The 23,448-nt window shown below is 40.2% G+C and overlaps 1 protein-coding gene across 4 annotated transcripts in view; it reads right to left on the reverse strand.

The window, feature by feature from the left end:
- Window positions 1-23,448, reverse strand: part of PDE1C (phosphodiesterase 1C) — a 579,473-nt gene that overhangs the window by 328,984 nt on the left and 227,041 nt on the right. For 3 of the 4 annotated variants that reach the window (XM_023186041.1, XM_023186042.1, XM_023186043.1), the window contains exon 3: window positions 6,534-6,560. The exons of the other annotated variant lie outside the window; for it this stretch is intronic. In XM_023186041.1, coding sequence (XP_023041809.1) covers window positions 6,534-6,560 — 27 coding nt within the window. The remainder of the gene's footprint in view (window positions 1-6,533; window positions 6,561-23,448) is intronic. 4 annotated transcript variants of the gene reach the window in all.

Raw genomic sequence — 23,448 nt, forward strand, 5'->3', positions numbered from 1 at the left:
GCCCCCACCCCCAGACTCCTGCTGATGCATTAGCAGGGTAAGTGAGTGAATGACTGAGTAAGGAGTGAATGAGTGATGGCTGCCTGTACTCAACTCTGATCAAAACTATGTAGACTCTCCATCACTCCCCTACCCCTACCCCCAGCCATGTTTCACCTGAAACTGTAGTGCTTGCTGGCCCTTTCTCACATTAACTGCCCTAGGACTTATCCTTGCAGGCTAAGTCTCAGCATCCATCTGTGACTGGGGCTCTAACCAGACCACTGTGGCTGCTATAAAGTCACCCTGATTCAGGTGGCAATCTTGGAATGTAAACTGGACACATTCTCATGGCTGATGCCCTTGTTCTTACTACTTTGAGACTGTATTGGTCATCACAAATATAGGAAAATATTTGTAAAAGGATTTATCTCTTGGAAGAGCCTCTTGTCCCTGATGTTACCATTTAGGCTCTGAAAATCAATACTGCCAAGTAAGAAGGAGAATGCAGGATTGGTTGTGCGTTAAGTATGCAAAAATGTATGATTTGATTTATCCTGTGTCGCCCCTGATAATTTTCCCAACAAGTTATTTAGCTGCCACTCTTAACTGCAAACGTAGGGGACAACAGTCTACCAATTATATTTCAAAGATGCTGAAAGAACTTCGGAATTAACCAATGGGCCTTAATATATCCTGGGAAGGAAACAGGGGCAGAGTTCAACAGGGGCAGAGTTCATCCCATCCTAGGATACAGCTACTTAGAAGGCAGCCTCCCACAGGGTGATAACCACTCGCCTTCCCACCCTTCACACATGGCAATCTATTATTACCAGCAAAGGTGGCTGTTGTTGATGACTTATTAGATATGCCGATTCATGAAGACCGAACATGGGCAGGCCTGACTAAGGGAATCGTTTGCTGGATTTAATCAATTACTGGGTTCATCAAGTGTGATTACTGAGCCATGTCAAAATCCAAGTGAAATAACATATTAGACATTCACGGAAAAAAATAACTCCTTGCTTTGCCTTGCCACAGATAGAGGCCATGCTATTATATATGTGCAATATCCAGGTTATCAATTATCTGCACACATCTATATCCTGGGCCATCTTCCTCCTAGTGTCTAGAATATTTTTGAGACATTTGCCTTTTTGAAACAAAAAGAAAGCCTAAATTAAAAGTCAGTAAAACATATATTTTTAAAATAACTGAAAACATGAAGAAAACAAGGAGAAAAGATTCCGGGTTATCCTATTAGACTTCAGTATGGCCATACCTTCAAGCACCAGAATTAATAAGCAATACTGGGGGCTCACTTTGTAATCTAGTGAGAGAAGAGTATACGATAATGTAAGTGTCTTCCCAACAGACCTGGTTGTTCCCAATGACCTTCAATACTTATATCTATTGTAGCATTCACCGCATTTTATTATATTTTGTTCACCTGTATCTCACCTACAAGCCTGTGTACCTATTAACAGAGGCATTTGTACATATGTTGTTATTTCCAGTATTTACTGAACTATATGGCAATATACTATAGTAAGTATTAAATAAACTTTTGTTAAATTGGAAGATTTTTGTAAAGTACTGTGCATGTGACTATCAATATAATATGATTATCAAAACATGAGAGACACCGTTGGCTAAAGTTACTCACAGAAATATGTCTAGATTTAGAAAATGAATAAATCAGATACAGTAAGAGCTACAACTTCTACCTAAACTATCTAAACGGTGCTATGATTAATAAATAAAAACATTCATGCTACACATGATCTTAGCCAAAAGGCGGAGAAGCGATAAAAACGTTCTTGCTAATGAGGTTTTTCACTACGTGGTATGGCTTTTTTAAGTCACAACTCCAACTCCTAAACATTCTGACCAAAGTATTGCCATAATCCAGACACATGAAAATTGAACGTGTGTCTGCAGAACTCCCCCAGGTTTGTGGATATGTCTTTAATTTGTGCCTCTATTTCTTCATCCGCTATCATACTGAAATAGGGGTGTGTGTGTGTGTGTGTGTGTGTGTGTGTGTGTGTGTGTGAGAGAGAGAGAGAGAGAGAGAGAGAGAGTATGTGTGTTGGAAGCACTTCTATCAGAGATTCAGCTTGCAACATCGGCTCTGATAGCAATTCCTTCCTTCAAGGGCAGCCCATAAGTATTTGATTATTTCTAGGTATTTCTCAAAGGTATAAACTTCTGCAAGCCAGACCTGATAACTTGAAGGTGAAGCTGTATTAAAAGAAACCGGATGAGAAATTTATGGGTAAGCGGGTTTACTGCATAATCCTCTCTAGCCATCAAATTACTACTTCACAACTTCTGCAAATCTCTTGTAATGACTGACCCTCATGAACGAGATTCCTTCACAAGCAAAAGGATGGTTTCCCCTTAATTATATGGATTTAAAACCCAATGCAATAAAGTTTTCTGTGCAAGGAGAGGCTTACCTACTACCTATTGATTCCCTTGCAAACCCGATAAAGAGGACTTACGAAATCACTCTTTCTACTGAAATTTCGTCTTGGAAGAGATTAGTATACTCTCCTTAATGCTAAGAGTGAGATTCAGTAGAATCACTATTATCAAAACATTCCCTTGGGCTATCAAAATATGCCTCATACTTTATGAAATACTTAAAGAAAGGTAACTGCCTCAATTGTGTTGTAGTAGGATGACAATTACTTTGAAAGCTGTGGGATTTTTTTGCTTTAACAAGGTTTTAATAGGTAAACAAATACATAAGTGAAATAAAATGAAAGTTAGCAAGAAAACTATAAACAAATGTAGATTATTTTTGTATCCTGGGCTGTCTTCCCCTTGATATCCAAATCACGGGGAAGTTGATTTGGAAATGTTTTTAATATAACATTTATATCAATTAGTTTTCCTATATTAAGCCACCTACTTTATTTGACTAATTATTAACTCCAGCCGAATAAATGCAGTTAGAATTAAACTCACCAGTTAAGTCCACATTGCTGTGTTTATTCCTACCTCGAAAAAGGAATCACAGCTATTCCCAGTCCAAAAAAACCATCAAGTACGCAAGCAAACATTCAAACAGACCATTACTTGACGGGGGGGTGTCGAGATAGATTCAAAATTGTCTACCATTCATCAAATGAGGAATCCACCTACTCCAAATCTACAGATCCCCAGAGAAGGTCTCAAGCAAGATTATTCTGAAAAAGGCTGAAGGTTTGCTATACGGATTAAAGAAGGCTGGAAATTTTCTTAACACTTCTTTTAACAAGAGATTTAGTCTATGTTCCATTCCCTTGAATGGGTAGGTTCAGTGATAGCTTGACCAATAAGACACAGCAGAAGTGATGCTGTGCCCACTTCTGGACCCAGGCCATAATTAAGAGACTAGCAGCTTTTACTTCCTGTCTCTTAGAACACTTGACCTAAGAAACCAGGTAAGTGCAATTGCCCTGAGACCACCATGTAGTAAGAAGTCCAAGCCAGATGGAAGCACCCTGGAGGACAAAAGCCATGTGGGGAGACAGGGAGAGAGAGAAAAAAATAAAGAGGGAGAGTGTAAGAAACAAAGAGCACCAAGACTCCTAACATGTGACCAAAGACACTATCTTGGAAGTGGAGTCTCCATCCCCAGCAGCCCCAGTTGACACCAGGTGGATCAGATTCAAACCAGCCAGCCAAGTCCTTCCTGAATTCCTGACCTACAAAATTATGAGCAGAATAAAAGTTATTTTAAGCCACTAAGTTGAGGATGGTTTGTAATTCAGTGATGGATCAGAAGCACATGGATCTACTTCATATAAAAATACGTATCTCATTAAAACTAGAAGAGCTCAAACTGATCCTCTATTAATTCACACTTTAAATGACTTCAATAAAGCTTGTTCAATGCAATTGGCTTATTTTTCATTACAGTGACAAAATAAAAAATGCAACAGCATTCACGTCAGATATGCAAAAAACACACTTTCAAAACAAAATTGACATTGTAATTTGAACCTTGACAGGTTTGAGCAGCTCTCTTGTAAAACTTCCTCTCACTGTCTAAGTCTCTCTCCTTAAAATAAAATTGAGGCAACTTTGAAGCACCTCATACTCCAGGTTAAGTACATGTGAAAATGATAAATTACTTTTTACTACTGAAGACTACTGTGCCCTCTAATCTGAGTGATTAATTTACATCCTGCTCAGTGGTTCACATGCAATTACTACCGTGAGTCCAACGAACCTGAACAAGACAGAATTGTTTAGCCATCTGTACAAGCTCACTATATTTAGAAAAGTACAGCAATCTCCAGGAAGCTTTAAAGTTTTAGTTCATTTTCCTCTCAATGACTGGTGCACTCTATGCTGCATATCAAATTATAGTACCACTCCTTTGGACCCAAGTTTGCTCAGCCCACCTTATTTTGTTGTTGTTGTTGTTTTGTTTTATTTTAGGCTTTTGGCAGGCTGAAGCCATGATTTTTAGTTTCTGTCTATAGTGATAAGAATAAAAGAGGGATGAGGAAGGGGCTTTATTGGCCCAAATGGAAGCAGAAACTAGAACTCATGACCGTGTTCTCTCCATTGGACACCCCTGGAGGAGACCATGCAACACAGGAATCTCTACTGTGAGACGATGCTCATTAGAAAAGGCGAAACTAAAGTGGTCAGCTACAACTGCCATTGTTGAAACCTACTGGCAAAGTTTAATTACATTAATCATTTTTTTAATCCACATGTAATCTGTTTAATTCCATAACATCCAATTAAGTACAACGAAAGCAGACACAGGCCTTCTAGATTGAATTGTGGGCTTCAAATGCTTGGTGAGCAAAAGGTCTAAGCAACTTTATTTCCAAATTCTTCCCAATAAAAAATAAATATTCTAGAACATAACAATGGAGTTACATGATAATAAATGTGTCCTTAGGCAATATTGGCATTGTGTGAAAATCAGGTGTATTTACACAAACCTAAATGGTATAGCCTACTACATGCCTAGGCTGTGTGGTATAGCCTATTGCTCCTAGGCTACAAACCTGTACAGCATACTACTGTCCTTAATACTGTGGGCAGCCATAACACAATGATAATTATGTGGGTATCTAAATATATCTAAACATAGAAAAGCTAATGCATTGTACTACAATGTTACTGCAACTACTGTGTCACTAAGCAATAGGAATTTTTTAGCACCATTATAATCTTATGGACCACCTAACTCAAGAAAAGCCTAACACACATGAGGTCTACACCCCTAGATAAGCCTAAGATAATATGCTTACTAAAAGTTTATGAAAGCTCTTCCTAAGAAAGCATCCATGATCAGCTGGACCTTTAGAATCCCAACTTTGATGGAGAGTCATAGCTAAGGTTTAGAGAATAAAGATAGAGGTTGGAAGTAGCAAGAGATGACACTGGAGAAACAAAAGAGGTCATGGAAGACCATCTGTGCCATTATTGTCCAATCAAATTTGTGAGAAATCATTGTAAAAAACAGAAAGCAGTGTATACAAAATGAACCAATGAATGAACAACGTGAGGTGATGAATATGTTAATTTTCTTAACTGTAATGACTTCACTATGCGTATGTATATATATACAAGGAAACATATCATACACTTTAGATATATATAATTTTTAAAAGATAAACCAATGAATAAATTCCACCAGGAAGTACATGACAATTCCTAAGCTCATTTCATTATTCTATTATTAGAGAATCCACTCACCCTCTCCATAGTCACAACTTATGTGCATGCACAAATATACATGCTGTTCCACCAAGTCAGCAAACTACATCTGTCAACGGGTACTGTAATGGGGAATGAAAATCACATATGCACTGAAAAATGGGCTTCCCATTGGACCTAGGAGGCCATATACTCAAAAACCTGGCAAGTCATTTTTGAACTATAAATACGGAAGATTTAAGTCCAATGTTTAATAGCCACATAGGTCAGGGCCAGTGACCAACTGATCCTTCATGGCACCTTATGCCAAAGAGTCTGCAAAGCACAGCCCAGAGGCAGGCTGTGCACATGAGGGATGATGACAGATGTCATTCTAGTTAAAATTACCCTTTCCACAGTCAAATCAAAAGACTGCCACTGCCCTTAAAGGAATCTGTACCTGTGCTATGAACTCAACGGCATTTTGTCAGCAAATCAGGCAAATCAGCAAGGAGAGTCTGAGACAAAGGAGAATTCAGAAACTAAACATGCATATAAAGACCGCTTTGTGCTCCCCATCCATAAACCCTCAGTCCCTGCCAGCCCAATCACTCTCTGGTCAAGGTTTTAGGAAAATCTCTAGACAGCATGGCAGTAACATGGGCTTTTGAGCCCACAGGATCCACTCTCATGTGAAGGCATCCACCTACTGTGCCTCACTAGATGCCTGCAATCAATTTTTAATTACAGCAGCAGTCACGATTGGAGATGAAGCAGGCAACATGCGGAGAAAGAACCAAGAGCCTGTTTATTACAATTCCAGTCCACCATGACCCAGACTTGTGAAGAGCTGGGCCCCAAATGAATCAACCAGTTGCAGCTCAGAAAGATGTTCTTACCTCTGGGACGTTTTCTTATATTTCCTCCTGTAGGAAAAGAGGCATAAACACATATCAGAAAAGGGTTGTGGCAGGCAGTGGGTAAGAAAGGGATTACTTCAGTGGGGATGGGCATGGAGGTCAACACTTCTTAGGGGGGTTTCTCTGTGAAGCTTATGGGTTTCAAAGCTTAGTTAAAAGTTTGGGAATGCTGTGTTACATTGTAGTCAGAAGTACAGAACCTAAGCCTTTACAGTAAAAAATAGCATCCCAAGAGCTCAGTGGCTCTGCTCCCATGTTCCTCCCTTTTCCTTTTGAAGGTTCCATGGCATTTTAGTTGAGGTCAGGCTTTAAAGACCACAAAATCTAGGTTCAAACCTCAATCCTTCTTTTACCAGGTTCATGAGGTTCTTGCAGAGTAAATGAACACACACTTACAAAACATCTCTTTTGTCTGGCACATATTAAATGGGTTAAATGGTGAATAATTATCAGTTATTTATGTTGTCACTATTGTTACTATTATCCCCAACATCTTTCACTGAGGTCTCTTTAAGGATGTGCCTTTTTTAATGTAAATGTGCAAGCATGTAGCTAAACTATGAGATGAGACATAAGGTCTTCAAAAAAAGAAGTGAGGAAAGGGACAATGAGAAAGTCTAGAAGCAAATGTTGAGAAGAGCATTAGGAACCAGCATTAGGAACCGTCCCCAGGAAGCAGAAGAGACCCAGTTCCAGCCCACCTCTGCTATTTACAGTCATTTAGCCTTAGGCAAATCTTGTGCATCAGGCTTCTTAATCTATCACATGAAGCTAGTAACATCTGCTCTGACCTAGGTCATAGTGGCAGACAAGGGGAAAATGGCCATAAAATGTATGTTGTCCCAATATCCCAATGTTCTTCATGTGTGGGTCAATTTTTGTAGACTCTGAAGACCCCTGAAAGAGTTTCAATAGGCTCAGCACTGGAGGGGATTAGAGGAGAGGAAGTGCTAGGGAAAGAAAATCCATCTCCTTGTAGTATATCCAGGAAGTACAATGTTTCCCAGTAGACCTTAGTTCCACACCTGCACTTCCATTACAGTCACTGTACCCAGGAAGCAAACCATTGATTTGCTAATGGAGAGCTGTGCACCATATTTTTTTGTAAACTAAAGAGGTTTCAAATTGAGAATCACTAGGACCTGTTACATCTCTGTTAAAATAAAGTCACACAGGGCAGTGTCAGGCGTGTAAAGCAGCATGTAACACAGAACCTACAGTGTGGTCTTGACTGGGTATGTACTGATATCTATTTATCTCAAAGGAGACACACAAGAATGACAACCATGACGCCAGGGTAGTAGGATAATAAATCACTCCTTTTTAGTTTTATGAATTTTCCAAATTTTCTTTAAAGAGTGAGTATTATAATAGAAAAAATATTAAAATATGGATACACCTATATAGTTACATATAAAGATATACGCAAATACAGGACTATATAGAGATATTTCCATGTTTCAATTATATCACCTATAATAGGGAGGAAGGTTGACTAACAGTGGATTAAGGCTTGGCCTTTCAAGCAAACTACCCATGTTCCAATCTTGGCTCTAGCACTTAGCTTTACAATGCTGGACTAGTTATTAAATCCCCCTGAACCTCAGTTTCTTTGTATATAAAGTGGGAAGAATCAGAGCCCCTCTTCTGAGACCTTGTTATCAGAAATAAATGAGATAATTCACCAGAATGTGAGCTCCCCAAGGGCAAGTTCTTTGTGTGGTTTACCTCATACTCTCCCCAAAAGCTGTGATGCATGTGCACTGATCACTCTCTCGCACCTGGACCCCGTCACCAATGACAGCTCACACTTTCCAGGCAGCAGCCAAGGGCAGAAGCTTCACCTTCAGGCAGGGAGCACAGTGATCTGTGGGTGTGACCTGTGCCCTTGGATTCATTAGCACAGCAGTCTAATAAACTGATATAAGGCACAGTTGGCAAGACGAAAAAAATAACCCACTGAGCGTATACAGGGTCCAAAGGCAAGGGGGCAGTTGGAAAAGAATGCCCCTAGCCTCTACTCAGAAGCCGAACTAATCCTATCAGCAGACAGTATCTCCGGAGGTCAGAAGAAGAGAGCCCTTGCTATTGATTTCCACAGAATTCTCCCAGCACTTGCCAAGGAAATATATAAAGGCACTGCTTGGAGTTCTGAAAGAATCAAAGATAAACAAAAATAAGAAAAGCTTCATTTTCAGCACCTACTAGCAATAAGCACTTAATATACTTTGCTAATCCTCATAACTCTGTAGGATCCCCTCTCTGAAAGAATGCAAATTCTAAACAGGAAGTTAAGACATGCACCTAAAGTGCAAATACAAGGGATGGCTCAGGGAAGCTTTGTGAAAGAGGTAGTCTTGATTGATGAGTGAAATGTCAGCAGGAAGAAATACGGAAGTACACGGCAAGCAGAAACAGAGGGCATGCCTCATGGTCTCAAACCAGCCCAGCAAGCAGGGACTATAGAGTGAGGTAGCAGGAAACAAGGCTGGCAAGTGCTGAGGACAGAGTTAAGTGGGAAGAGTAATAAAATTTATATTTTAGAAAAAGATGATACCCAGGGGGAGGGTCACCTCTTGTGAGAAGCCACATTACACACCCTCTTCTGTGCTCCCACAACATGCTGAAACCTCTCTGACACCATTCTCCATGGCACTGCATTGTCTCACGTCTGTGATTTTGTGGAAAGGCAACAGGGCTCTGGAGTGTGACAGACCTGGCTCAAAAACCCAACTTCACCCTCACTAGCTGTGAGACCTCAGGCAAGCTCTGCGCTAAATCAAGCTTTCATTTCTGCATCTATGAAATGGATGAGATGATCTCAAATGAGATAATGTATTAAATTTGTCATGTAGTGTGCCTACCATGTAAGAGGCATTCTAAGACTTTTAGGCCCCTTGGTCCCTCGTTCTGAGCTTCTTGAGGTCAGAGGTCTGTCATATGCATCCCTATATCTATCCCAAGGGCATGCACATTAACTGGCACATGGTTGGCTAAATAAATGAACTATTTGCAACTGTCATCCATACACATCAAAAGACGGGTTGTGCATCTCGTAGACCCAAAGAAAGACAGACCAGAAGTCTGATTTTCAGTCCAACTCACCTTTCTGACACTCTCCACATTCACAGATATATTCCTAGCTTCAGATATTGTAAAGTTTCCCCCTTCAATCTTCTCCCATCTAGACATAGCCCTAAAATCAACCCAAATGGTGTCATCTTACAATGGGGTTTGGAGGTTAGCTCTTAAAGCACAAGAGAAAATGCAACTCATAAAAATTACTCAAGATCCAACTCTCAGATTATTTTGAATGTGCAAGATTGGTAAGGCCTGACTGAGCCCTACTCATCCTTCAGTTCTCAACTGAAACATCACTTCCAAAGACCTTCTAGGGCCTCCCAAACTGGGTAACACTCCTTCTGTGTGTACCATAGTGGCCAGAGCTTACCCACCACATTGCACTTATGACTGCTCATCGTCATGATCTGTTATGCTTGTGGGAAGAATGATGGCTTACCTGACATCTGCTAGTGTTTCTTCCTTGTCTAACACATAGTGCTCAGCAAATGGCAACTGCTCAATATGTTGTTACTGAATTCATGAATGCATTTACCCAAAAATTAATCAAAAATGCTTTCTTTTTCTTCTTTTTCCTTGTAGCAATTTGTAGCAAAAATTTATAATCATTGAGCATTATAAATCACTGCTCAATGATTTATAATGAGCAGTGAGGACATCCACCATAGCTGTGGTTTCCTACACACAGGGGGAAAGCAATTAGAAGGCTGGGGAGCTCACATTTGTTGAGCACCTCCTCTGTTCCATTCCTCTTACACAAGTTAACTCACTTACAACTCCTACAAACCCTGAGAGGTTCTACCCACTTTCCAGCTGACAGAAGTGAGTCTCAGAGAGATTAAGTAACTTACCTAAGGATACAGAACCTTAAAGTGGCTGAGAAAGAAGGCAAATTCTGAAGCCTTTGAAGAAAATTAAGGAATTTATACAAAGAAGGCAAAAGATACTACCAAGAAACTTAGACACTAGACAAAACCAAAATAAAATTAATAACAATAAAACATACTGCGTTCTGGCCACCCAAATGCAGGAAATGAGCTGGAAAAAAAAAAAAAAAAAAACAGTTTATTCTTGGCCTTCTATTTTTAAGAACTTCAACAGAAACCCTGACTCAAATCTGAAAGACAAAGGAAATTTGTTTTGTTTTGTTTTGTTTTGTTTTGTTTTGTTTTGTTTTTGAGAGGGAATCTCACTCTGTTGCCCAGGCTGGAGTGCAGTGGTGCAGTCTCGGCTCACTGCAACCTTCTCCTCCTGGGTTCAAGCAAATCTCCTGCCTCAGCCTATGAATAGCTGGGATGACAGGAGCACACCACCACGCCCAGCTAATTTTTGTATTTTTAGTGGAGATGGGGTTTCACCATGTTGGCCAGACTGGTCTCGAACTCGTGACCTCAAGTGATCTGCCTGCCTCGGCCTCTCAAAGTGTTGGGATTATAGGTGTGAATCACCATTCCTGGCCTGCTTTTAAAATTTGTTTCTAAAACTTAATTTAAATTTATAATGTTTTGAAACTTGAAACAACACACTACAAACCTCAAGATTTCATGTAGCTAGACCAAGCTAATGTCGAAAGTAGAGAATGACAAAGAGCTGTTGTATTCTGGGACCTGGCAAAGTTGGTAGGATGGGAGATGGAGAGGCCAGCTTTATGCTGAGAGAGAAGGCAAGGGCATCTTTACAAGACCAGGCTGAGGACACCACCTCAAAGAAGGTCTAGAGTGGTGCTTTGCAACGTCTGTCCCCTGGAATGAGCTCTACTGTTCTCTCTCTCTCTCTCTCTCTCTCACACACACACACACACACACACACACACACACACACACGGCTTCATCTGTTTGTTGTTTCTGTTTTTCTAAGGAGAGGCATTACAGCATACTGGTTAAGATCACTTGCCTGAGCTTAAATCCCTTCTCCAACTTATTGTATCTGACAGGCTGCACGATCTTTGGCAACTTATATCACTTCTCCAACCACCGGTTTCCTCATCTGTGAAATTTGGGTAACAGCAGTGCCTGCTTTACAGGGTGATGTGAGAGTTAAATGTAATGATGAATGCAGGGCATTTAGTATAGTGCTGGGCATCCTGGAAATGCTCAAGAGTCAGCTACTGCACTAAAAACAGTAGTACTGCATAAATAATAATGGCATTATAATTCAGTAGGTTTTCAAAACTTATTTGATCAAAAGTCTTTCATTGATTATAAAAGTCACAAAAAAAGGTTGAAGACTGCTTTTCTAGAATGGAAAAATTAGATACTCTCAATTCTCCTTATCTTGGAACACTTGAACCACAAAGAAAGCAGGTGCTAATCTCAGTTCTGCTAAGAGGGGGATGAGCTGAAACACTGCCCAGCTTTTCCCATGCCTAAAGGGCCCTGTGCCTGCCTGTATACCCTGCCACCCACCCCAGCAATGTCCCACTTAACCTAGCAGAGTCACACACTCCTCTCAAATGTCAAAGCTGAGCCATTGCCCAAAAGTCAGGAAAAAAGAAAGTAAAACTGGGTACTTATGAACTGGGTATCACAATAATCCTTAGAAATACCTAAAATTATCTTTCAAAAAAAGTCCTTTTTATCAATAACTCCCTAAAAACTGAGCCCAATGACTTGCTTACACAACATCCTTAAGCAGTCTCAGGAAGTTGTAACTCAATGTGGAGATCTCATGTGCTATGACTAGAATTATTGATTAACCCATACTCATTTAGCTCATAAGTAAATTAAAGGACCACTGGTCTTCACTGAAAATCAATGTCTATTTACGTCCAGAATGTTTCAATGGAACTGCGGATTACGCAAGAAGTATTAAATGATGCATGTGTATGTGTGCATGCACTTGTGCACAACAGGGGAAATGAACCCCAAAACCCCCCTCAACAGCTTCGGTGCATTTACAGCCAGCTGGTCATATCCTGACAGGCAGATTTTGAAACAGGAGCATCATTAAAGGGCAAAGAGCACTGGCCTCCAATATTTAAATAGGTTCCCCAAAGCTCTCCACTGCAGTGTCATAAAGCGGAAGCTTCTAGACTCTGAACTTCATTTTCCATCTCCTGCCCTCAGTCAGGGAGATAAAGAATGAAACTAAGCAAGCTTAAGGGGTGATTCTGTCCACAGTCAGGGGCAGAGTAAAGACAAGCAGGCAAACAGCAAGAAACAACAGTGAGGTGGGAGCAAGGATGCTTTTAAGGGTCTTTATTTGCTCTTTGATGGCTAGGAGTTCCCAGAGTACTGGGCACACCTGCAGTCAAATGTAAGCACCAAGTACTCCAAAGTCAAACAGATGATTTGGAAATCGTTTCTAATAGCCTGGATAAGTGAGAGTCAATTAAACATTGATGCTAAATTATGAAGCGCCTGGCAGTCTTTCACTTTTTTAAAGTGAGTATCTTTGAGCAAGAGCCATATGGGTGCTGCAATAATGAGGTTTATAAATAGGCTTAATATTCTAACAAGCTGGCTTTGAAAAACCATAACTTGTGCTCTGTTTCTAAGTTGACAGAAAGATACCTCCCAGTTGGGCACAAGATTTCCTGGTATGGGAAGTTGAATACGCAACAACTGCATACACACAATACGAATTCCAGCTCTGCCTTCAGCGTTCTCCAGGGTTTCTGGGTAACAATGACTCACTCTTCTCCAAGTCCTATCCTGTCTCCATTCTTTTCTCCAGAGACCACTACGACGGCAGACACACAGACCACCTCGGAAAGCTTGGTTCTCAGCCCTCAGTTCCCTCAAGGGACAGGACATTAAAAGACAGGCTCAGATAAACATAAAATGCACAGCAAGGCTCATATAGTTAACTACAGGTTCTCACGACTACAGATCACATGTTTCACTCATGGGAAAGTGGACTGAGATAAAATGTCACAAATAACCATGAAATGAGTGAGGATCTGAATGATCATCTGATCCTCTGGTTTTGTTTTTCATTGGCATGCAGGGTACAAATTGAGAAGAATTGGATATCTCTAGAAACTTCTAATGGGTCTCTTACATCATTTGTATGAATTAATCTACATGCTACTGAGAATGGAAAGTCTTTGTACATTTCTTCTCATTCCTACCAGTGATTTCATTTCCATGATGCACGTATTAAAAACTAACTTTGCAAAGCTATCCATTACTTTCTGGCCTTTCCCACATTTTGAACAAGTGAATGCTAATGAGAAAAATATATATATAAACTGGTGGTCTCTTGGCACCTTCCACAAGAATATTTAGGGGTGAGAAAGGAGATAACAGAGTAAGAGAATCTCCTGTCTTACTAGCTCGAATATTTAACTGATGAGCTACGAAATGAAATTCCATGTGCACAATGATTTTATTTTCCTGCTTGGCCAAAGGTCCAAAGCAAGACCAAAAGAAAAAAAAAAAAAAGATTATAAAATGAAAAAAAAAAAAAAAAAAAAAAAAAAACCTTATTTTTACCTTGAACAGCCCAACCATTAGGAAAGAAAAACAACTAATAAAAACAAAAATTCTAGGGAATTTATTAGCTAGGTTTTCTAGTAGAGAAAATTGTTCTACAGACTCATACTGTCATTGAATTCTCTCAGAAAAGGATGATTATATTCAGAGATAGCCAGCTCCCACAGATAAAGAACTCCAGTATGTTTAGCCAAAAGTGATGAGATCAAATTCACATGAAGGAAGGCTTTGACAGTGTGGTTTCCGGCTGGGGATGGTGACTCCAAAGAATGGGAGAATGCAAATCTGAAGCAGAGATGTTAATAAGACAGTCAATTTTTTACTCTTTCCTAAAAGCAAGGGCATTTCTACCTAGTGCTGGCCAGGCAGTGGAAAGTAGAGAAACCTAGGAGAAGGTAACTCCAAACTAAACAACCCCACAGGAAGCCCCACCTGGGGCTACACCAACTCACATGGCAGATCCAGGTTGCCCCAGGGCTCCTGTCCTCCCAAAGCCAGCCCCTCTCTTCACTGTTCTCCCTCCACATCCCCTCGGCTGCCTGCAGACAGCTGGCCAGACACAGAAATCAAATCTCCTGCTCATGCCTGCTTCTCTTATGAGCCTGGGTTAAAAATTCCAGCACTTGGACTACTATTTGAGAAGCCCCAAATGGGACCGCCCCCCCCCCCCCCCATAGAAAGCTGAATTCTTCCTTTGGAAGGCAAGATTTTTTTTAGTAAACCAAACACAATTTCCTTTCCTTCTAGCTAAAAGTCTATTGCTTAAAGCCGGCAATGAGCTAATCAGTGGCACCAATGAAAAAACAGGGAAAGGTTTTTAGAGAAAGAAAATAGAAAGCAAATGTCATGCTTGTGGAAGCCCAAGTAGTACGTTTTTTGCATAACTGATTTAGTCCTCTATTCACGTATTTACAACCACTTGCTGTGTTATAAGTACTGCAAAACTGTGTGGGTGGGAATGGAAGCGATTTTTGCGACCTTCTTCCTGGGAGCCCGTCTCCTACTTAAATAAACATCAATGAGAAAAGCTAAAAGCAAAAATATTTCTTAATATCTGTGATGGCACTGCCAAAGTAGAGATAAATCCAAAGGATTAAGACAAAATCTCACTCTTCACAGATCTATCCCTGTAATTAGGGGAGGAGTAGGGTTTTTTCTAATTGAATTATCCACAGAGCTGTTTCAATCCTCCACTTTGTTTCTCCCCTTGTAGATTTAGCCAGAACAAAAACTGTAATCTTCTGCTGAGTTTCACTTCAATGTCAGTCTAATTTTTCTAAGCCTTCCCTACCCACTCCTGCAGTGCTCCTTCCCTGTCCCCACTCTGTGCCCCTCCTCCCAACTCTTATCAAAACCGACTCCTGGCAGAAAGCAGCTGCTGGTCATTTACAATTCCAGGTGAATTTGAGTCAGTGCCATGGCTCCTTGGGAGCATGAGTCCTTCCTATTTCCTCTAAAATCCTATCTTGTAGTAGCATCATCTGTGTAAGCCTCCCTGAACACACGCTCTGTAAATCTCAACAATTTAAATATGGCAAAATGAGCCCATTGTCCAAAATACAGGGGAAAAAAATGCCAACTAGCAGATGCATTTCTTGGGACCATTTTGAGCTCTTCTGTCAACTGAAATCAGATGAGCATTGAAAGCAAATTTTCCTGAGCTATAGTAGTTACCTTCGCTGAAACTATGCCAAATACCCCAGAAATTGGTGCTTTGAATGATTCTTTCATTTTTTTACCAATGACTAATTTCAGTCAGTGATTTTGTAGCAGAATGGCAGTTCTGAAACAACATTTATGAGGCTTGATTTATGATAATTAATCCTTCTATTTCACTAATGAGCTAGGCAAGACCTTATTTATGAAAGTGTTTATAATTCCTCACAGTTAGCAGACAGGGTTTCCAGTGACACCCACATGGAATGGTATACTAAATGCAATAAACTTTTGTGGGTCATCCTTAGAGAAAAGTCTGAGAGACAGACAAAAATAAGTGCCGGGATATTAGTCTGAATTTGAACTACTCCTAAAACATCTGGAAGGAGCTTTCAAAGATTAATCTTTCACTACCGTGTTTACTAGATGTATCTCTAGAGTATAGGAAAAGTCTTGGTTATTTAAGCATTTTCTTTGTTTGGAATCTGGATAAACAACAGTTTAATGGTCTTTGGATATCCAATTGTGACTTTCAGACAAAATGCTCCATGCACTCTCATACTGATTGTCTAAATTATCGCTCTTCTGGTGGCCTTAAGGGAAAGGAAAGCTGTATTTTGGCAGAACATTGAATACTGGGTCCTTGCAATGGGTCCTTTGATTTGGGTAGAAAAATAGATAGAAGGCCTTAAAGAGAAGAGAAAGGGCATGAATGGGCAGAGGTGATGCAGTGAGGGAGCATTGTGGCCAGAACTGTGGACTGTTCCAGGAGACAAGGCCCAGCCATATCCATGGAGGCACCTCTGGAGCAGGCACAGGGAGGCCAAGCCCCCTTAATGGAACCTAAATTGCAGAAAGGCCTCTTGCCAGACCCAGAGAGCCTCCACGCAGCCCAGCTTCACTTGGCCCTTCTGCAGCGGGCTAGGATCCAGGCTTCAGGTCTCAACCCCATGGCATGTGCCCTCTACCTCCCAGAAGGTCCGTGATGAGGGCTCATCCCATTTGGCTTCCAGGGTCATGGCCTCTTTCTGCCCTTGGAATACTGGGAATGACCATACTGGTTTCTGTCTCTGCTCCAAACCTATGTTGTGATGGGCATGATACTAAGTAGTCAATCTAAGTTTCAAGTAAAGTTATCATTACTAGCTGGCCTAAGTAAATGCCAATATTTTGAAAAAGTAAATGCCAATGAGAAAATATACATAAATTTTTGGTCTTCTGAAACCTTCCTTCAGACTATTTAGGGGTCACACTAAACTGTATTCTCTACTTATAAAATTTATAGATATATTAATTTGGCATCATTCAGATATACACAGAATTTTTCTGCTTACTTTGCTGGGCTGTAGATTATATCTCCAGACCTTCTGTTTAATCTCCAGACTTACCCAACTGCTCTTGCCTTCCCCATATCTCTCCTCATAGTCAGTATGTCCCACACTGAACTCATCCCATACTAAACTCTCTACCCCCCATTCATTCTGTTCCCACCCATGACAAGACCTGCAAACGTGTTCCGCCCTCAGTGATCCTAATCTAAAAAAATAGAACCTGGGGATTCAAGCTAAAAACCTGTGAGTTGATCTTGATTCCACTTTCTTCCTTATCCCCCATATTCAAGTCCTGTTGGGTCTACCTCCTAAAAAGTTCTCACGTCCATGCCTACTGATAACGGCTTCCCCTTGCTGAGGCCTCCTGGTGGATGAAGTCGGACCTGGCTCCTCTCCAGCTGTGTCTGGAGCCTTCCCCTCCTTCCAGTCTGTGCTGCAGCCTCTTGGCCTTCTTTCATTTTCTCAGAGGGGCCATGCTCCTTCTTGTCTTTAGATTTTTGCAGGTATAAACATCCCAGGCCTTAAATGCCTAGAATACGTTTCCCTAACTCTACTTAACTAGTACTTACATAATCTTCACGTCTCAGCATCAGTCTTTTCTTCAGAGAAACCTTGTCTGGATCCTGGACCAGGTTTGGGTCCTCTCTTCTATGTTTTCACAGCTTCCTGTGCTGGACTTCTTGCAGCACTTGTCACAGTAGGTAGAAATTTATGGAAATATTGTTTAATATATTCCTCTACTGAACATTCCCCGAGGGAGGGAGCCTTTATCTTGTTTCCCACTAATTCCCTGGTGCTTAGCACAGCACCAGGAACACAGTAAGTACCTGAGAAATATTTGGTAAAGTGAATGAATGACTGAATTTTCTGCATATGGATGTGTATCCTTCAACTATATAAATAAAACTCATTACCTAAAATTATCAATTTTTATATCTTCTGGATGGAATTATTCTCTAAGTTTTTTCATAATCTCACAAGCTAGGAACATCTAGCTTTCTCTTACGGTCATTAAGACTCATTTATTTTGTTTAATAACAGCTGTCAAGAGGACTCTGTATAAAGAGTACAATAAAAGCCTGAAGAATACCAACACTTTACATAAATTCAGTACACTTCCTCCAGAAATAAAGTGTTGCATTTGTTGTAGAATTCATTTTTATTGCTGGTGAGAAACCTATGATGGTCATTCTCAAAGCTGTCACAGTCTATTTTAATGTGGCTTATATTTGTTAAGTTGGTGCAAAAGTAATTGTAGTTTTTGCCATTAAAACTAATAGCAAAAACTGCAATTACTTTTGCATTAACCTAATAACAATCATTTCTTTAGTTGTTTCTCAAAAAGCCAGGAGATAGGTCCTATAAACACTTTCCTTCCATGTGGGGAAATGGAAACCAAGGAAAGTAGTCTTCTGTGAGCCAAAGAAAATTAAAGATTGAAAACTAGAGATGGTAATGTGCAAACCTATCTGCTGAGGGCTGCTTCCCAACTGACAGAGGTATGCTGTAAAGCTCAGTCAAAATATTAAGCACTCTGCTGCTAAATATTGAGTTGTAATTAACTAATACACTAGCATAACCAAATTAGAATAGTCAAGTGATGATGTACTAGTAAACTGTATGAGTAGTCAAGTAAAGAAAACTTCACTGTAAATGTGAGAATCTACTTACCCCTTTTGATATTCACATTTTTTCACTTTTAGTATACATTAAGAATGTATTTCAGAGAGATTTAACTTGATCTTTATTAAGAAAAGAAAGACTCAAAAACAGTCCTTCAAACACAAATGTCTCCTTTCTCTGAAGACTAGCATGTAGCATCCCTATCACTTAGTCAGCAATTAACTATTGCCCTTTCTTTTGTTGTTGATTTTTAACCTTTTCACATGTATGAGAACTATCTTGTTTCCCTCAATATATTCTAAGTTTCCTGATGGTAAGGATTTTCTTCTGATATTTTCAGATCCCTTCTGAAGCTCCTAGCGCCTAGTACATAATGGAAACCCAATAAAAATATGCTGAACGATCTGTCAATTCCAATTGAATGGGAGAGTAAAAGGACCAATTAATACACTAAACATGTAATCTGGAGGAAACAAACAATGATTTTTTAAAGTATTCTTCTGGAATTGCTTTTCTGGTAAGATTCAGGCAATGCCCTCTTCCCTGGGTCATCTCCTTGCAAGAATTTAACTAAGAACCAAGATTCTCAGACCCACCGCTCCAGGCCAAAGGTCTTTCCATGGCTCCATATTGCCATCACCAATAGCTACTTGAACATTCCAGAGGCTACCAGTTTAACATATCTACACCCAAGTTCATCATTCTGCTTTATCGAAGCCTGCTCTAATCTCCATAGTCCCTAATGAGGCAAATAACACCAAATTCACTGAGACATCTGAGCTGAAAGAACTTGCAAGACAACTACTCTTCTTTCTCTGCTCTAAATCTATGTTCTGTCAATTCTCATTTCAAACATGCCCCCTGTTCTTTCATCTTCAGCAGCACTACCCCAAATCAGGCATCTTCCCCAACTGGTCTCCAGGCCTCGAGTCTCATCTCCAATCTGTCCTCCACCCTTTTCCCAGAATTACAATCCTAAAATTCAAATCTAATTTTGTTACTCTCCAGCTTAACATCTTTTAACAATTTCTTATAACTGAAAGGATAAAACACAAACTTCTAAAACTAATATGTATCATAAAAAAATATATATTTCTCTAGAAGATATGAAAGAACACCTAGAACACAGCACTTTTTTGTTGTATAGTAAAATGTGTTCAATTACTCACCTCCTCAAACTATGAGCATATATAATTTTGAGTAAAACAAAAAGTAAAATTTTTAAATGTCATGTATTACTACCCGGCCCCTGCCTTCCTTTCCAGCATCACCTCTCATGACTAAACTTCTATCTGTCTCTCAATATTGCATTAGATGAGCTGCAAGAGGATACCACACATCAACCTTTAAGGAAAGTAAGGCTCTTAGGCATTGGTTAGCAGGAGAAGGTAATCCTGTTACCCAGACCAATTCAGGGGCCAACTACTTCTGAGGGGACGGGGGAGATTTCTCTCCAATAGCTCCATGTTGCATGACAGCAAATAGACCCAACCATGTTCTCTCCTTGGGAACTTCTCAATGAGTGATGAACATAGAGAAAATTCATTAGAACTCAAGCCATGTCTCAATTAAGTGCAAGCAGCTTTGCCAGTAGTCCATAAGAATAGCTCAGAAATCTCAACTAGTTTATTATGGGCTGCCTGGAAGACTCCTTGTTTTTCTCTCACCTTTGTAAAAGGTTTCTTCGCATTTTTGCAAAAGGCTGACATTAATGAAAAGAGTCTAAGCAAGTTTATTCCTTATGACTCTGATGAGTCTGCTAGAATGAATACACAATTCACTGTAGTCTGTAACACCTTCTCTGGCCCTCCCAGGTAGAGGTAGTTTCCCCCGCATCCCCCTGGAACTACATTCATCACCTCCAGGTACTCATGTAAGTCTCTGCCACTAGCCTTCAAATTGCTGAAAGTCAGGTAAGTATCTCACTTACTTTTGCAAACCCAGGGCTTAGCAAACTGACTGGCACCTAATGGACACTCAGTAAATATTAATTGAGTAATCCCATGTTGCCAGAACACTAATTATATCATTTTAAAATTCAGTTAAATAGAAAGAAAACACAGAGAGGGCTTAAATAAGAAATTTAAAACCAAAGGCCCAGGCTTTTTTGCCTATGGTTTTTCTCATCTTTGCTGTGTAGGTTGGAAGAGTCACTTAACTTCTCTGTACATCAATAGGGTATTAGTTAAGACTCTTTCAGAGAAACTGAATTCAAAACATCCTAAGCAAAAACAGAGTCTAACTAGCTCATGTAGCTGGGATAGCTGACAGAACTGGAGACACATCTACTGGAACTGACCCAGGGATTTCCACTCCATCTTTTCTGCTTCCTTTTGAGCACTGGCCTCACTGCCTCCTATCATAAAAAGGTCTTCTCTATGAGGTGCGAAATGGATCCAATGGTAGCCCCATGAAAGTCCAGAAGAAAAGAAAGCCTCCCTTTCCCACAGTCAATACAGAAACGTCAATGAAAGGCTGTAATGCTTCTGTTTTGGATCCATACCCTACTCGAGACTAACTTTTACTGCCTGGAAGGTAAATTCTGTGATTGGCCAGTCCTGTACTATGCTGGGGTGAGGAGTAGAGTCTGTTAGCATAGTAAGGCGGATGGGAAGCTTGCTGCATAGACAAAAACAATAGTTGTGCAGTCTATTAACTTAATAGCCATTCTCTTGCCTTTACATTAATAATATTACTTTACGTAATGCAAAAAAGCATCATCATCTTCATGGAGTGTTATATAAGCATAAAATTTATTATACCGACTACCTCATAGTTGGGCAAAATAAATATATGAGATTAGATAATTATAATTGTGACAATAAATGCCAAGGAATAAGTAAAACCTGCTCTCTTGCTCTCAGTTTTTCAAAAATGCAGCATAGAACACCTTTCTGTCATCATCTAGCAGGCTGGCAATAGAAAAACTGTTGGTCGGGACCGAAGGTACAGTCATGACCCAATTGCTTAAACCCAAGGAGCCCTATGAGGCTTCATCAGGGGTCTATAGAACACCCACAGCCCTATTTCCATGACTGGAAGATCCTGTAACAAAAAAAGCAATTGAGAGGGACTCAAAAACTCTACCCAGTCCTCCAGAGAAAAGAGATATGACAACAGCTCATTGGGAGGAACTGAGGTTTATGGGAAAGGAAAAATGAGGCACCTCTCCAAAGAGTAAGAGGACAGCATCCCTCTGACTGTTTCAATTAAGAAAGCTCAGGTATGCAGTATTTGTTCTCTTCTCACTTAGAGAAACGGGAGCATGTGCATAAGAATCATCAGGGCGGCAGAGCAAGGCTGAGGACCAGCACCCTCCCTGGAATCACAGCCAGCCTCTGAGCATTAGCGTGCAGCACCTCACTCAGGGGCATGGGCGCCATCATCATAACAGACACCTGGGATTGCAGGTGTCTATAATCCCAGCTAAGATAGTGTTCAAAACTTGCATTTCCAATATTTGATGCACTGTTAGTATGTTGATGATGCTACAATGCTAAGTTAAGAGTTCTTCCTAATTCTTTCTTAGAGAAATATGTAAAACAGCTCTATGTTTCAAATATGTATTACTGTATATTGAGTGGAAGTGTAGGCACTGGGGATAAAAAGCAAACCAAAAGCAAGTGACCAAAGTGAACCAAAAACCCTGTCTTCATGGGGCTTATATTCTAGCTGGGGGAGACAGACAATAAACCTAAAAATAAATAAACTATACAGCATTCGGACGGTGGGAAGTGCTAGAGAAAAATAAAGCATGGCAGGGTATGGGTAGGGGTTGGAATGTATAGGGGACACTTCCCTGCAGTATCCTTGGCTGTTGATTCTTTGCAGGTGATAACCACAGAAATCCTCTTGCTCTGGTGAAGTGTGAAAGAAGGGCTATAAAGAGGGGAAAGAGAAAGCCCGCACAATCACAACAGTGGGATTCAGCCCTGGGCCACAACTCTGCCACACATCTGGCCCAGTTCCCACCTCAGTTTAGATTTCTATGTCCCAACCTGGGCAATGATGTTAATAAAACCTGCATCCCAGCTAGCTCATGGCACATTGCATTGACAGGTCTCATGGCCATAAGCTGTCCTAAATATATATTTATCCTCATTTTGAATATTTAAAAGCTCACATTTGGGTTTTTATGCTTCATCACCTATTGCTTGAGCATCTACTATGTGCTAAATGCTGTTCTAGGTATTGCAGTGAATAAGTATCTGTCCTCATGGAACTTACATTCTAATGGAGGAGATGAAAAATTCAACAATAAATTAAATACTGGAAATACAAACAAGAAGGAGATGAGATACCATTGAATAATCCAGGCATGAGATGATGAGCACATCCTGAACTAAGATGTCTCTCAGACAAGTTGAACTGAATTCCTCCACCATCTGTGGTCACCTACAGAGCCCTTTCTATAAAGGTGTCATGGTAATAAATTGATATGAAAATCCAATTATGGTTTAAGCCTTTCTAAAATGTTGAAAGAGCAGCTTCCTTTCTCTTACTGACAATCTGTTGTGTGGACAAATATGCACACACCCTTCCTTCTCCTAAGGGTTTCTATTTTGTGGACTGCAAAAGTGTTATTCCAACTTGTGGACTGCAAAAACGTTATTCCAAGTTGTATAAAAGAGTGTGTGCTTTGGTTTCCAGAGTCTTTAGCTATTTATTCTAGCACTGCTGTTAACATTTAAAAAGAAGAAGAAGAAGAAGGAGAAGGAGGAGGAGGAGGAGGAGGAGGAGGAGGAGGAGGAGGAGGAGGAGGAGGAG

The sequence above is a fragment of the Piliocolobus tephrosceles genome, chromosome 8 (assembly GCF_002776525.5).
Source record: "Piliocolobus tephrosceles isolate RC106 chromosome 8, ASM277652v3, whole genome shotgun sequence".
Classification (NCBI taxonomy): domain Eukaryota; kingdom Metazoa; phylum Chordata; class Mammalia; order Primates; family Cercopithecidae; genus Piliocolobus; species Piliocolobus tephrosceles.